At 54.2% G+C, this 14,950-nt stretch overlaps 1 protein-coding gene across 1 annotated transcript in view; it reads right to left on the reverse strand.

Moving 5' to 3' along the window:
* Positions 1 to 14,950, reverse strand: part of DNAH17 (dynein axonemal heavy chain 17) — a 150,898-nt gene that overhangs the window by 22,220 nt on the left and 113,728 nt on the right. The window contains exons 58-69 of the mRNA XM_016933024.4: positions 13,799 to 13,963; positions 12,401 to 12,496; positions 12,023 to 12,240; positions 11,244 to 11,451; positions 10,808 to 10,923; positions 7,902 to 8,094; positions 6,725 to 6,960; positions 5,600 to 5,722; positions 3,726 to 3,930; positions 2,932 to 3,096; positions 2,504 to 2,644; positions 1,666 to 1,836 (exon numbers count right to left, since the gene is read on the reverse strand). Coding sequence (XP_016788513.3) covers positions 1,666 to 1,836; positions 2,504 to 2,644; positions 2,932 to 3,096; positions 3,726 to 3,930; positions 5,600 to 5,722; positions 6,725 to 6,960; positions 7,902 to 8,094; positions 10,808 to 10,923; positions 11,244 to 11,451; positions 12,023 to 12,240; positions 12,401 to 12,496; positions 13,799 to 13,963 — 2,037 coding nt within the window. The remainder of the gene's footprint in view (positions 1 to 1,665; positions 1,837 to 2,503; positions 2,645 to 2,931; positions 3,097 to 3,725; positions 3,931 to 5,599; positions 5,723 to 6,724; positions 6,961 to 7,901; positions 8,095 to 10,807; positions 10,924 to 11,243; positions 11,452 to 12,022; positions 12,241 to 12,400; positions 12,497 to 13,798; positions 13,964 to 14,950) is intronic.

Below are 14,950 nucleotides of genomic sequence, written 5' to 3' on the forward strand. Positions count from 1 at the left end.
GACCCGAAGGGGAGTTCACACTCCCGGCCTGCAGGGGGCGCCCTGTCCTGCCCCTTTGGTTTGGGGTAAAGTTTTGTCTTCACCTCGTCTCGCTTTTTAAGTTGTGAAATACACATACCATAAAATTGACCATTTTGGCCGGGCACAGTGGCTCATGCCTGTAATCCCAGCACTTTGGGAGGCCGAGGCTAGTGGATCAGCTAAGATCGGGAGTTCGAGACCGGCCTGACCAACATGGAGAAACCCCGTCTCAACTAAAAATACAAAAATTAGCCGGGCATGGTGGTGCATGCCTGTAATCCCAGCTACTCAGAAGACTGAGGTAGGGGAACTGCTTGAACCCGAGAGGTGGAGGTTGTGGTGGGCTGAGATTGCACCATTGCACCCCAGCCTGGGCAACAAGAGGAAAACTCCGTCTAAAAAACAAACAAACAAAAAAAAAACCAGAACAGAAAAAAAAAAATTAGCTAGGCACAGCAGTGTACACTTGTATTCCCAGCTACAGGGAGGTTGAGGCAGAAGGATCACTTGAGCCCAGGAGTTCAAGACCAGCCTGGGCAACAGAGTGAGACTTTGTCTCTACTAAAAAATAAATAAATAAATAAAAAATTTAAAAAACTGAAGAATTAGCCTAGCATGGTGGCACATGGCTGTAGTCCCAGCTACTGAGGCAGCTGAAGTGGGAGGATTGCTTGAGTCCAGGAATTCAAGGCTACAGTGAACTATGATTGCACCACTGCACTCTAGCCTGGGTGACAGAGTGAGATTCTGTCTCAAAATAGCAGCAGTAGCAACAACAACAAAAACTAGTGTTTCCAACCATACTTATGGCACAGTGTAAAGGAAATTGCAGAGGGGCTGTACTATGGTTTGAATGTGTTCCCCAAAAAAGCATATGTTGGAAACTGAATCCTCAGTGGAACAGTGTTGGGAGGTGGGGTCTGAGAGGCAGTTGGGCCATGACAGCAGAGTGAATGGCTTAATGTCATGATCAAGGGAGTGGGTTTGTTACACAAGAAGTTTGGCCCCTTTTGTGCTCTCTCTCGCCCTCTAGCCTTCCACCATGGGATGACACAGCAAGAAGGCCCTTGCCAGACGCCAGCACTTTCATATGGAACTTCCCAGACCCCAGGACCATAAGAAATAAATTTCTATTGTTTATAGATTACTCAGCCTTGGGTATTCTGTTATAGCAGCACAAAACAAATTAAGACAGGCTGTTTAATCAATTTCAGAGAATGCAGATCTTTAAATATTTTAGCAGGACTGTATAAACAGGAGGAATATTTGTTTATTCATAGACTTATTTCTTAAGAAACATCAGTCACCCCACAGTGGGCTAAGCACTAATGCAGGACTATTCACTCAGCACAACTTACATGTAAAATGAATTTCCTTGTGAAATTCTCCTTAAAACACCACCCCTTCACTAGCTCCGGTGGGAATACTGTGCCAGCTTCCCAAATATCAACTAGGAGAGCCCCAGGCCTGTTCCACATCAGGCATCTCAGACTTTATAATCACCTGGGTATGTTGCTAAAATGCGGGTTTGAAATCACCAGGTTTGGGTGGGGGCCCAACAATCTGCCTTTCCACAAAGCTCCCAGGGGTCACTGACACCGCTGGTCCACGGACCACACTAGGAACAGTGAGGCTAGACATTACCTGAAACGTAACTTGTGCCAGGAAAATGAGTTTGTCCCTCTCGAAGAGTCCCCGGGCCGTGTACATGTAGACGGAGTAGGTGATCTCGTCCGTCAGGTTGATCACCCGCTGCTTCACCTCGTTGGCAGGGGTGGTCCTCTGGATGGCTTTCTCAAACACCACGTTGAAGGCCTGGGGATCCGCCACCGAGAGCCATGGAGGCGTGCAGAGATGGAGCCCTTCACCACTCCCCGCCACCACTCCCTGCCACCTGTGGTGGCCTCCAGTTTGTTTTGTTTGTTTGAGACAGAGTCTCGCTCTGTCGCCCAGGCTGGAGTGCAGTGGCGTGATCTTGGCTCACTGCACCCTCTGCAGTGAGGGAGGTTGCAGTGTTCAAGCGATTCTCCTGCCTCAGCCTCCCAAGGCGCACACCACCACACCTGGCTAATTTTTTTATTTTTAGTACAGACAGTGTTTCACCATGTTGGTCAGGCTGGTCTTGAACTCCTGACCTCAGGTGATCCACCCGCCTCGGCCCCCCATAGTGCTGAGATGACAGGCATGAGCCACCATGCCAGGCCATCCAGTTTGTTTTGATTGGGTTGTGAGTGCCTGGAGGCACCAGGGGAAGAGCAGGGAGGAGGGAGCAGCTCATACCCTCTCCTGGGGAGAATGGGTGTAGGACTGATGGGGGCCCCTGGCTCCCCCTCTTCCAGCCCCATCTGCAGGCTGGACCAGGTCTGCCCTCTGAGGGTGGCCCTGGCACTGCCCGATGGCTGTGTGGGCAACAGGCCTGGCTGTGGAGCCCAGATGCAGCCCCACCTTGAGGGAGGCACCCAGCCCCAGCTGCAGGGCGCACCTTGAGGGAGAACTGGTAGATGGGGTTGATTTTGTTGAGGTCATTCAGTATGAAGTAGAGCAGAGATGCCCTCTCCGCAGCCGGGCGGTAGTTCTCTCTCGCTTCGTTGATTTTAACTTCTGTGATTTTTGCCTCCACCACCTCGACACAAACAAAAGGGGTGTGAATGACACAGCAGATGGGCAGTGCCATGAGCAGGTGGGCTCATTCCCAGCCACCAGCCTCGCTCCCTGGGAAGCCACCCAAGGGCTCTCAGCAGCAGCTGGGTGCAGGATGGGAGCCCGGACCCCTTCTCCTGCCCTGGGCCCACTCGGGCACGTATGACCGAAGCTGCTTTTCTCCTTGCTCATGGCGGGGAGGCGCCGATCGCCCGTGGCCCAGCCTCCCAAGCCCTGGCTGCCGGGGCATGTCACCGAGGCAGCTCTGACCTTCTCCTCGATCTCGCTGGCTGTGTGCTTGGTGGTCTCCAGATTCTCCACCAAGGCCGTGTCTCCCAGAAAGTTCCCCGACGCAGCCGACAGACGGGCCAGGAGCGAATCTTCCAGCTCTTTCAGAACAATCTTAAATTCGTTTTGAGACTTGGTGAGGTTTGCCTGCAAGGGGAGGTGCAGGAGTCACTGCATTGCCTGGCTCTGTCCACCGGGCACCCCGGCCTCCCTCAGGTGGCCATGTAGCTGAGCCAAGGCCCAGGCTTTGAGCGGGAGGAACGAGCTCAGGTCCTGGAAGGGGCTGCAGAAGCGGAGCCCCTGGAACCTCAGAGAGGCCCAGGCCCTGGCCCTGCTCCCAGCCTTGAGGCTTCCTGTCACGGAGACTGTAGGGGGCAGAACGGGGACAGGCGGGCCTGGGCCTCCTGAGCCCATGCAAGTGGCTATAACAGCCAGAAATGTGGCAGGTGCAAGGGCTGGCAGCCAGGCCATTCTTGCAGGGCAGCGCTTTGGAGCTTAGAGCCCCCTGAGGACCGCTGTGACTCATGTTCTTTAAGCAAAGAGGTCATGTGTCTTAGAATTAAATTTGGGAGCTGGAAGAGGGGACAGCTGGGGAAGGAAATGACCCATCCTGTCGTATGAGAAGCTGGGATGCCCTGGGACACACTGAGGCACCTTCAGAGAGAAGCAACGACACACACTGGACTGGCAGCCCTGGTCGGGGACCCTCACGGTGACCTGGCCCCCTCTGTGTGGGACGGCCCCTCCTCCCGTGTGACCAAACTTCAGGCCATTACCTTCAGCTGTTCCAGATCTGGGCGCTCTTTGGCCACCACAGCGGCCAAGAGTTGGTCCTCGAGTCCATCCCTGGTGACCAGGAAGTTGATGAGGGTGCACTGAGCCTGCATCTCTGGCTTGTAGTGTGGGTTGAAGTACTTGGTGTGTAGGATCAGGCGGAACTTGGGGTGGTACTCCACCTCCTTGTCACCAATCTTAATGTACCTGGCGGTTGGTGGAGGAAAGGGTTAGTGGGCCTCCCAGTGACCAGGGGAGAGGAACACAAGTACAGACCACCTTTCACCCCAGCCCCAGGCCAGGCTGCCACCTTGAACCCTCCTTCTGGTCCCTGGAAGAGCACTGCACCTCTCCTTGTCTGTTCCTCCTCCCCGGCCTGTGACGTGGGCCCTTCTGGGAGATGCACCTGCTCTTTCCTTGGGTGATCAGGCTCATCTTTGCAGTAGGGTTTACACCCCTCTGGCGATAATGCTGTGCTCCCCTGGGAGCCCTGACCGAAACCTTCTGCTTGGCCTCCACCCAGACTCATTTGCAACATCAGTCCATTCTGGAAGCTCCCAGGACTGCAACCCTGGGTCTGCTCATCCACTGTGGGGGGCGCTTCTCTCCGGCTCTACACCCTGCTGTCCCCTCTTTGTAGTTGGGCTCACTTTGAGGGGCCTCTGGCTAGCTTCACCCCTCAGCACTCATACCAGGCCCCTCCCAGAGTCTAGGACCTCTGCATATCGATTTGCCACCTCTGTTCTGGGTTTCTGCATGCGTCTCTGCATTTAAAGGTGGTTCCTGTCAGCTCTGACATTTACATTTTTAAAGTAGATTTAATTTTTTAAAATTGTAAGATGAATAATGCAAGCTCCACGCATCAGCTGATGAGTGGACAAACACAATGCGCCTGGCCACACATGGAAAATGATTCTGCCATCAAGAGGAATGAAGGACTGACACATGCGACCACGTGCATGACCCCAAAAAACATGCTAAGTAAAGGCCGGGCGCGGTGGCTCCCGCCTGTAATCCCAGCACTTTGGGAGGCCAAGGCAGGTGGATCACCTGAGGTCAGGAGTTTGAGATCATCCTGGCCAACATGGGGAAACCCCGTCTCTACTAAAAATACAAAAATTAGCTGGGCATGTTGGTGTGTTCCTGTAATCCCAGCTACTTGGGAGGCTGAGGCAGGAGAATCACTTGAACCCAGGAGGCAGAGGCTGCAGTGAGCAGAGATCGTACCACTGGACTCCAGCCTGGACGACAGAGCGAGACTCCATCTCAAAAAACAAACAAAAAATGCTGAGTAAAAAGAGCCAGACACAAAAAGACACATGTTGCTTGATTCTCTTCAAAGGAAATGTCCAGAATAGGCAAATCCACAGACAGAGAGAGCAGAGTAGTGGATGTTAGGGCTCAGGAGGGAGGGGAATGAAGAAGAGTGGGTACAGGGCTTCCTTTCGGGGTGGTGAAAATGTGCAACTGGACAGATGTATTTGTACAACATCGTGAGTGTACCAAATGCTCTTCAATTGTGTATTTTAATGTGGTTAATTTTATGTTATGTGAATTTTTAAAGGTAATGCAGTCCCAAGATTTGCAAAATGCCTAAGAACAGAATGAAGACAGACATCACCTTCAAGCCTCCCCATCTGGAGGCCATCACTGATAAAATGTTGGCGGAGATATTCCTAATTGGGAAGTGGCCCCTCTTTCCAGTCTTTCCTCAGGAGCTGGGGGTTCCTTCCCACCAGCAGGCATTTTGTCAAAGCCCTTGCTGCTTACCAGGGAAGCAAAGGAAATTCTGGGCGTTTTCTCTACATGCGCATGCCCAGGCCTCGGGCCTGAAGATGTTTACCTGGCTCAAGCCACGGAGGTGGAAACAACTCACTTTCCCTTTTTAATCGTGTTCCTGCCCAGTAGAGGGTCCAGCACGGGGTCCACGGTTTCGCCGATGTTCTCAATGAGCAAGGTGTCCCCTTCCGAGATGGCCTGCTCGATGACATCCAGGTAGCTGCGGGCACAACACGGAAGCTGGTTCATGGCAGAGGGCCTCGTGATGGAACGGTGCGCACGCTCCGACCAGCAGCCCCTGCCCTCTGAGCGAGACAGCGCCAAGTGAGGGGTGACCTAGGAGCCCACAACTTGTTCCCAACAGCTCGCCCTTTCCTGAAAGGAGCCGAGGGGCTTCTTTGTAAACTGCCCCTGTGCTCTTATGGGAATGGAGATGAAAATGGAAACAGTTTTGCTTTTTGAGACAGGGTCTCATTCTCTGGCCCAGGCTGGAGTGCAGTGGCATGAGCAGGGTTCACTGCAACCTTGACCTCCCAGGCTCAAGTGATCCTCCCATCGCAGCCTCCTGAGTAGCTGGGACTACAGGCTCATGCCACCACACCCAACTAGGTTTTTTTTTTTTTTTTTTTTTTTTTTTTTTGGAGAGACGAGGTCTCACTATGTTGCACAGGCTGGTCTCAAACTCCTGAGCTCAAGCAATCCTCCTTCCTCAGCCTCCCAGAGTGCTGAGATTACAGGTATGAGCCACCACGCCCGGGCTGGAAGCAGCTTTGAGTAGCTTTATGGCCACAGAGACAAATGTTTTCATATCCACCCACCACTGGATTTTCCAGCACCGCTAGGAAGCAGGGCATCACTGTACCTGTGTCGTTATAGCCATTGATTCTCAACTGTGATGAGAATACAGACCACGAGACCCAAGAACATGACCAGCCTCAAACCTCCCAGCCAGCAAATGGCCAAGCGGGAGGCAACCCCAGGCCTGAGCCTCCGTCTCACTCCCCTTTCCCTGCAGGAGCAGCAGGTGATGGGGACAGGGGAAGGGAAAAGAGCTCCTCATTTCATTCTTTACTACTGCTGCTGTTCCCCAGGCCAGATTTAAAAACCTGTGGGCTAGTACGTGTATTGAAAGACCCACCCATCCATTGAACCAATATGGAATGCCTAAGGCGTGCTTCCAAGCAGAGGCGGGCTTCGGCCCAGGTCCTGCGCCCGCACACACCTCTTCTGTCCCAGGCGGATGGCTTTCAGTTCATTCCTGTATTTGTTTTTGATCCACTTGATTCCTTGGAGCTGGGCGTCCACGATCAGCGGCCACCGCTCAGTGTTGCCCAGGATGGTGGCATTCTCGGTGGACATGCGGTCGCTGGGGAGGCCCTGGTTGTTCCAGGTGGCCACGTCTGCATCATCTGTCAGCAGGCTCAAGGGATCCAGGCCATTCGTGATCGGGATGGGGACCTGCCCAGGGAGGCACACTTTCTTAGAAGGGGTGATGCGACCTTCTTACTTACTAGAAAATAGCTCTCCAAATAATGCTCTGCCTGGTGCTGCAGTTAGGGACGGACCAGCAGGACGACCTGGGAGAAGCCAGCCATTTCCATCACTCTGGACAGAGCAGCTTTGTAACTCGGCCAGAAACGATGTCAGCACAACAACACCGGGCCACGTTTTTTTTTTTTTCCCCCTGACAGAGTCTCACTCTGTCACCCAGGCTGGAGTGCAGTGGTGTGATCTTGGCCCACTGTAACCTCTGCCTCTCGAGTTCAAGAGATTCTCCTGCCTTGGCCTTCTGGGTAGTTGGGATTACAGGTGCCCGCCACCATGCCCAGCTAATTTTTGTAGTTTTAGTAGAGACGAGGTTTTACCATGTTGGCCAGGTTGGTTTTGAACTCCTGACCTCAGGTGATCTGCCTGCCTCAGCCTCCCAAAGTGCTGGGATTACAGGCGTGAGCCACCGCGCAATGCCACTGGGCCACATTCTTATCCCCAAAGGGGCCTGAGCCTCATCACGGAAGTCAAGGTGCCATGTGGCTGGTTCTGCCCTGCTGGGACCTCCCCAAATTTCCTGAATGATGAGTACAACTCCATTTTTTTTTTAAGACGGGGTCTCGCTGTGTCGCCCAGGTTGGAATGCAGTAGTGTCATCTCTGCTCACTGCAACCTCCGCCTCCAAGGTTCAAGTGATTCTCCTGCCTCAGCCTCCCCAGTAGCTGGGATTAAGGCGCCCCCCACCAAGCCTGGCTAATTTTTTTTTTTTAATTTAATAGAGACGGGGTTTCACCATGTTGGCCAGGCTGCTCATGAACTCCTGGCCTCAAGTAATCCGCCCACCTCGGCCTCCCAAAGTGCTGGCATTACAGGCGTGAGCCACCGCGCCCGGCCAGGACTCCACTCCTTACCTTTAAGTTATGTATGTAAGGGATCCAGAATTTCTCCATCAGCTCATTCCGGTATTTCTTGGTGAAGTAGCCCACGTAGGACACGAAGGCAGAGATGAGCAGGACGTCCCCACACAGCGTGACCCCCTGGCTCCTGAAGTTCTCCACAGACTCAGCCCAGCGGATGTTTTCCGATGCTAATCCCCCCACCAGCCTGAAGTGGAATGAGAGAGAATAAAACATATTTGCATAAGTGAGAGGACTGGACCAGACAAGCCTCCACCTCTGCACCTCTGTGAATCTTCAGAGTTTCCTGTCTGCACCTGGCTCAGTGGCTCAATGATGAAAATGCTTTTGGGAGGAAATGCTTTAGAGAAGCCCAAATCATGCTTTGTGGCCGGGCGTGGTGGTCATGCCTGCAATCCCAGCACTTTGGGAGGCTGAGGCGGGTGGATCACTTGAGGTCAGGGGGTCGAGACCAGCCTGGCCAACATGGTGAAACCCCGTCTCTACTAAAAATACAAAAAACTAGCTGGGTGCGGTGGCCCATGCCTGTAATCCCAGCTATTCAAGAAGCCGAGGCAGGAGAATTGCTTGAACCCGGGAGGCGGAGGTTGCAGGGAGCCGAGATTGGGCCACTGCATTCCAGCCTGGGTAACAGAGCAAGACTTCATCTCAAAACAAAAACAAAAACAAAAAACAAAACAAACAAAAAACTCCTTGGCAGCCCTTAGGAATGCTGTGTTTCCTCTTCCCAAGTTGCCCGCATTGACACTCAAGTCGCCCACATTGACACCCGGCTATGGCTGATGCCATTTGATTGCCTCTCTCCTGTGCTGAAGATGCTGCCAGATACCACAGAGCACCGTCTCAACCAGCTGGTGACAGAGCTCAGGTGAGGACCACGGTGGCCACAGAACAATGTGGCATCCAGAAGGCACCTGGCCCTGCATGGAATGGGGACTCCACGATGCGCCTCGTGCTTCTCGGGCCACCATCTTGAGGACTGGTCCCTGACCCTCAGAGGCACACCACGGGTCTGAAAGCATTGGCATGTTTGTTACAAGTCCAGGTTGCCTGTTAGAGCCACTGAGGGTCTGTCTGTGGTACCATCTGAGCAGCCCTTACTTCCCAGTGACCTAGAGACCACTTCGATTTGGCAGGTGAGGTTAAATCCCTCATACCCGGGGCACCACCCTGAAGACCAGCCTCATGCAGCCTGGGGCACTCACAGCTGACAACTGGCCCATCAGTGGCAGCCACCCACTGGGGAGGAGAAAACACAGCTTGCAGGCCTGGAACAGACTCAGCCCCAGGTTCTGCTGAGGCTCCGGGTGCTCCCCTGTGAGAACAGGAAAGGCACACTCCCGAGCTGCCAGCAGGCAGCTGCCAGCCCTGGGGCTCCCAAACACTGGGACCATGGCAGGTCTGCTCTGAGATGTGCTCTGTGTTAAAAGGCATGAAGGGGCCGGGTGTGGTGGCTCACGCCTGTAATCCCAGCACTTTGGGAGGCCGAGGCAGGTGGATCACCTGAGGTCAGGAGTTCGAGACCACCCCGGCCAACATGATGAAACCATGTCTCTACTAAAAATACAAAAATTAGCCGGGTGTGGTGGCACGCATCTGTGGTCCCATCTACTCAGGAGACTGAGGCAGAAGAATTACTTGAACCCGGGAGATGGAGGTTGCAGTGAGCCAAGATCATACCACTGTACTGCAGCCTGGGTGACGGAGTGAGACTCCCCTGTCTCCAAAAAAAAAAAAAAAAAAAAAAAAAAAAAAAAAGACATGCAGGGTGTCAGGGCTCAGGATGAAAACAAGCACAGGAAATACCTCATTGTTAATTTTTATATTAGTTACGTGTTGAAATAATATTTTGGATATTTGGGGTTAAATAAAATTATAACTGTTTCTTTGTACTTGAAAAATTTTTTTGTAGAGATGGGGTGTCACTATGTTGCTCAGGCTGGTTTCAAACTCCCACCTCAGCCCTCCAAGTGCTGGGACTACAGGTGCGCACAGCCATGCCTGGCTTTTTTTTTTTTAGACAGTTTTACTCTTGTTGCCCAGGCTGGAGTACAATGGCGCGATCTTGGCTCACTGTAACCTCTGCCTCCTGGGTTCAAGTGATTCTCCTCCCTCAGCCTCCCAAACAGCTGGGATAACAGGCGACTGCCACCACACCCAGCTAATTTTTGTATTTTTAGTAGAGACAGGGTTTTACCATGTTGGCCAGGCTGCTCTCGAACCCGTTCTCAGGTGATCCACCCACCTTGGCCTCCCAAAGTGCTGGGATTACAGGCGTGAGCCACTGCACCCGGCTAGTCTGGCTAATTTTTGTATTTTTAGTAAGATGGGGTTTCGTCATATTGGCCAGGCTGGTCTTGAACGCCTGACCTCCAGTGATCCGCCTGCCTCGGCCTCCCAAACTGCTGGGATTACAGGCGTGAGCCACTGCGCCCAGCCAGCCTCTGTACTTTTTAAATGTGGCTGCTGGAAAAGTTAAGGTGACACATCCACATCTGGCACCTGGCATTACATCCCTAGTGGACGACACTACTCTGGAGCCCCAAACCATGATGTAATCCGTGAAATGACTGTCCACTGGCTGCGAAAGGATCCTGGAAGCCACGTGGTGGCTGAAAGTAGGTTATGACCGAGTAATGCCCCGGATCAAGCCCCGTGGGACCCAGTGTCCCAGGCCAGTGTGGGTTACTTGGAACCACGCGACAGGGCATATTTTGTGGAGGCCACTGACTATGCAAGAGGCCAAGTTTTATCGTAATTACTTTGAGCTCAAGAAGTGAAAGTGGCAACCTGGCTGCTTCCACCTGGGCTCTCTCCTCTTCCTCCCAAGGCAGTTGCGTGGGCTTGTCCCTTTCAGGGGGTCTGAGAGCAGGAGGGTGGTCTCGGGGAGGAACTGATACCTGTTCGCCAGTAAGATCACCCTGTTCGTGGCATCGGCCTCTTGCTGACACTTGATTTTCTCAGCTGTTGCTTTTTCAAACGCTGAGGTTAGGTTGCTCAGGTTGGCGTTAAGTTCCTGCAAAACCAAGTTGGAAAGCTACTGGAAAACCCCACGAGGCATCTCTAGCCCCCTGCAGTGGCAGCGGGGCTGGGCCCTGTGAGCGCTGAGTGTGGAAGAGGCTCCCACAAAGGCTGAGAGCCCTCTGGAGCATGGAGACCAAGGACACCAAGCGGCTCCCGGCACCATCTGGCCCCTGCCTCTGCCTGCATCCTCTCGCACTGCTGAATAATTCATGACGGCGGGCCGTGCCAACCCATTTTCAACAGAGGTATTGACCGGCAGCGCAAGCAAGCGGCTCTGGTGTTTCGCAGGGACGGGAGCGAGCCGGCACTTACGGCAATCTTGTTTTTGATCCGGGACAGCTTCTCTTGTGCCTCTGCCAGCTCTGCATTAGCCTCCTCCAGTGCCTGCCTCTTGGGCGCCACGTCGCAGTAGACCTCATAGAAGCGGACGATGTTGATGCACCAGGAGCACAGGCCGGCTGCGGCCGTGGACTTGGAGCGGATGAACTCGGGGTCGAACGTCGGGTTGCCTTGGTAGGGCCTAGCGAGGGAACCAGCGGGCCGGAGTCGCCACCCTGTCCTGCTCTGGCAAAACGGGCCCAGAGAGGCTGAGTGTCTTGCCCAGGGTGGCACAGCTCTGGAGGGGCAGCGCTGGGATTCACACAGTCAGGCTGGCCCTAGAGGCCACCCCCCACCGGCTCTGCTCTCCCACTCCCATTACCCCACAGTGGCATTGCCCAGTTTTCCAAGTCGGGCACCAGGAGACTGAAACTATAAGGTTAGAGGGATGAGACGCAGACGAGATGACGTGGCAGGTGTTACATTTTGGGGATGGTATTCGTGTGTGCAATGCATGTGCTCGTGTGGTCAGCTGCTCTCACAGGTGCCACTGACCTCTGTGGGGCCTGGCTGGCCTCTCAGACCTGTAGCCTGAAGGTTCCCGCTGCTGAGCTTGTCAGCTGTGTTCTTGGGGCGCTGTATGGGGAAGGGGCTGCCTAGATTTTGAGCCACAGGCCCCAGGAGCCTGAGGCCACGCTTCACCTCAGCACCGTGCCTGGGCCTGATGGAGAATCGGAGGGAAGCCCCGGCCACGAGGCCCAGCCCCGACTCACTTGAAGGCCTTCAGGCAGGCCTCGGGGATGTGCTCCTTGTCGAACTTCTTCAGGGAGTCTAGGAAGGTGTCCACCTTGCCCATCATGATCTTGGCCGCCTTCCAGCTCTTGTCCTTGGGGATCTTGCCCCCAGGTGCGGTCAGAATCATGACGGCAGCGGTGACGTTGACCACAGCATCCGGCGGGGACCCAAAGGACTTCAGCTCTGTCAGGTTGTTCTGCAAATGACAGACAGGATGGGTCCGATGGGAGTTTGGACCGGGTCCTCGGTGATGCCCCGAGGAAGCCGCCATGAGTGTGTCACCACCCACGCCAACAGCGAAGGCAGCTTCCTCTCCAACCAGGCCAGGGGTCCCCTTTCTTTCCCTCCCCCTTTACCTTATTCAGAGTGTCCAGAGCCTCCTGGGCTGCCAGCAGGGCTGGTTCTGCTTTGGCCAGGTCTGTTTCACAGGCCTTTTGCTTCTCAGTGACGTTCTGGAAGGAAGACGGACAGGGAAGGTTACTGCAGTCCTGTCCATGTGCCTGTGGGGGCGTGTACGTGCATGTACGTGCATTTGTGTGCATGTGTGTGCATGTGTATGCATGTATGTACATGAGTGTATGTGTGCATGTGTGTGCATATGTGCATGAGTATATGTGTGTGTGCATGTATGTGTATGTGCATGCATGTGCATATGTGCATGTGTAGGCAGCAGTGGCGTGGGGCGGTCCAGGCCCCAGCAGGTCTGAGCTCCATAAGAGAGGCTGCCCCTCCAGCCACCACTCATTTGCTGCATTTGCTGACTGCGCTCCTTTGCCGACATCCCTCTGTGTGTGCTTGGCCCCTGTCTGGAGCCCACCTTCCTCCCTGCCGCCTCTGCTCTGCCCCACAACGCTCAGGTCAGAATGAGCAATGCCTCGGCGGTTGGGTGGGATTCTGGAATGGGAACTGTTCCTTCTATCGGCTTGAGCTTCCAAGACTGGAGGGGAAATCCAGGGGCCACTGAGACCACCTTGACTTTGCAGTCTTATTGTTTCTGGGGCTGTTTCATAATCCATCCAAAATGGAACATCTCAGAGTGTATAGCTCACACCCCTCTAAGAAAGTAACACCTCCTTCATTCATGCACATACTCATTCATTCACTCAGGAGACAGTGAGCAATGACTGGAACGCTCTTCAATAATTACACAGATGTGGGACTGATGACAAAAAAAGCACCCAGGGAGGGGTGATGAGAAGCTGCACCAATGATGCTGTAACCTTCAGGCTCCAAAGATGATGAAGACGCTCCCCCTAAGCAGTGGTTCTCAACCTCAGCCACCCCAAACCAGCAAGGAGCCCACCCCCAGGCCAGTAACGTCCTACCCTCTGGGGAGGAGCCCGGAGCCGCACGTCTGAGGACCAGGCTCCAGTGAGGTCTTCTCAACCCCTCCCATGCTCACGGATCGCAGGTATTTCATTACCATGCAGGCCCCTTTGAGCAGAGCTGAGCTGGAGCCCGAGAGCCTGCATTTCTCACAAGCTCCTGGTGAGGCTGCCACTGTGGGCTGGGAGCTGAACATGGAGGAGCTTGGCCACGGGATGGGAGTTTTCTAAGGAAAGCCTGCTTCTGAGCGGGGGCCCTCCCCTGGGAGAGACTCCTTCGCGGGTCCCACTGGTTTAGGAACCTTGTCCTTCCATGTAAGTCTCAGCCTTTCCCACGCCTGTCGGTGGCACCCGACCACACGGGGAAGCCCGGGAGGCCTGGCCAGTGCAGCAGCCTTCCTGAGGCCACGCTGGGCTGCCTTCACCTACCTTATTGATGACCTCGACCTTGACTTCTTCCTGGTCAGCAATGGCCTTCTCTTTGCTGACCTTCTCGGCCTCGATGCCGACCACCTGGATCAGTTGGTCTGCGCTCTCATTCTTCTGCTTGAGCTCAGCCTCCTGAATCGCCAACTTGGCTTTCAAATCATCCACCTGGGGAAGGAGAAACCGAGAAACAGCAAGCGTGGGCCGCAGCCGACACACGCCGCCCTGCACTGGGCAGACGAGGGCTGGGAGCCACAGAGGGGCAGAACGGCAGGGCCGTGTCTTACGACTCCCAGTGACTCGTTTTGGAGAGTCTTTTCAATATCTTAAAAGTAAGTTATAAGCCCTGACTGCGTACACAGGGTCACAAGTATGAGACATTCCTGGTGCTCAAAGGAGTTGGCAAAGTGACTGAATAGAAACATATCAACTGCAGCCTGGGCAACCGAGTGAGACCCTGTCTGTATAAATAATAAAAAAAAATTAGCAAGGCATGGTGGCCTGTGCCTGTGGTCCCAGCTACCTGGGAGGCTGAGGTGGGAGGATTGCTTGAGCCCCGGAAGGCCAGGCTGCAGTGAGCCATGATCGCACCACTGCATCCCAGCTTGGATGACAGAGCGAGACTCTGTCTCAAATGCCAAGTGAGTTGCAGTGCCGAGCAGGGCTGGCCAGGGCCCCTCCAGGCTGGTGGGAGAGTGACAGCGAGAGTTTGGTGGGGGGGTGGGGGGGTGGGGGCAGGGGTGCGAAAGCTCCCCCGGAAGCAAGTGGGAGGTCCCAGTCTGTTCACAACTCCAGCAGGGAGGTGGCAGCTATTTTCAGGCCCCCTCACAGGGTGTCAATGGTGGGCAGTAAAGATGAAGGAGCCGGGACTGCACGATGGAGGAGGTTTGAAGCAGGCAGAACCCTTCAAGATCCATACGGTGTGGAGGAAAGGATCCAGGGAGGTTTTTGAGCCAGGCCCCATGGTATGAATGGCATTTACGAATGAACAAACGCATTTGTATTGACTGCATTGGGCATGATGATCAAATCTCACCAGACATGGGGCAGGTGCCATCCCCTGTGTAATGCGCCCTCCATACAATCAACATTGTGAAAGCATTTTGAGTCTGTTTTTTGTTACGACAAGTATACTAACTCTGGCCTAGGAGTGAA

The sequence above is a fragment of the Pan troglodytes genome, chromosome 19 (genome assembly GCF_028858775.2).
Source record: "Pan troglodytes isolate AG18354 chromosome 19, NHGRI_mPanTro3-v2.0_pri, whole genome shotgun sequence".
Lineage (NCBI taxonomy): Eukaryota > Metazoa > Chordata > Mammalia > Primates > Hominidae > Pan > Pan troglodytes.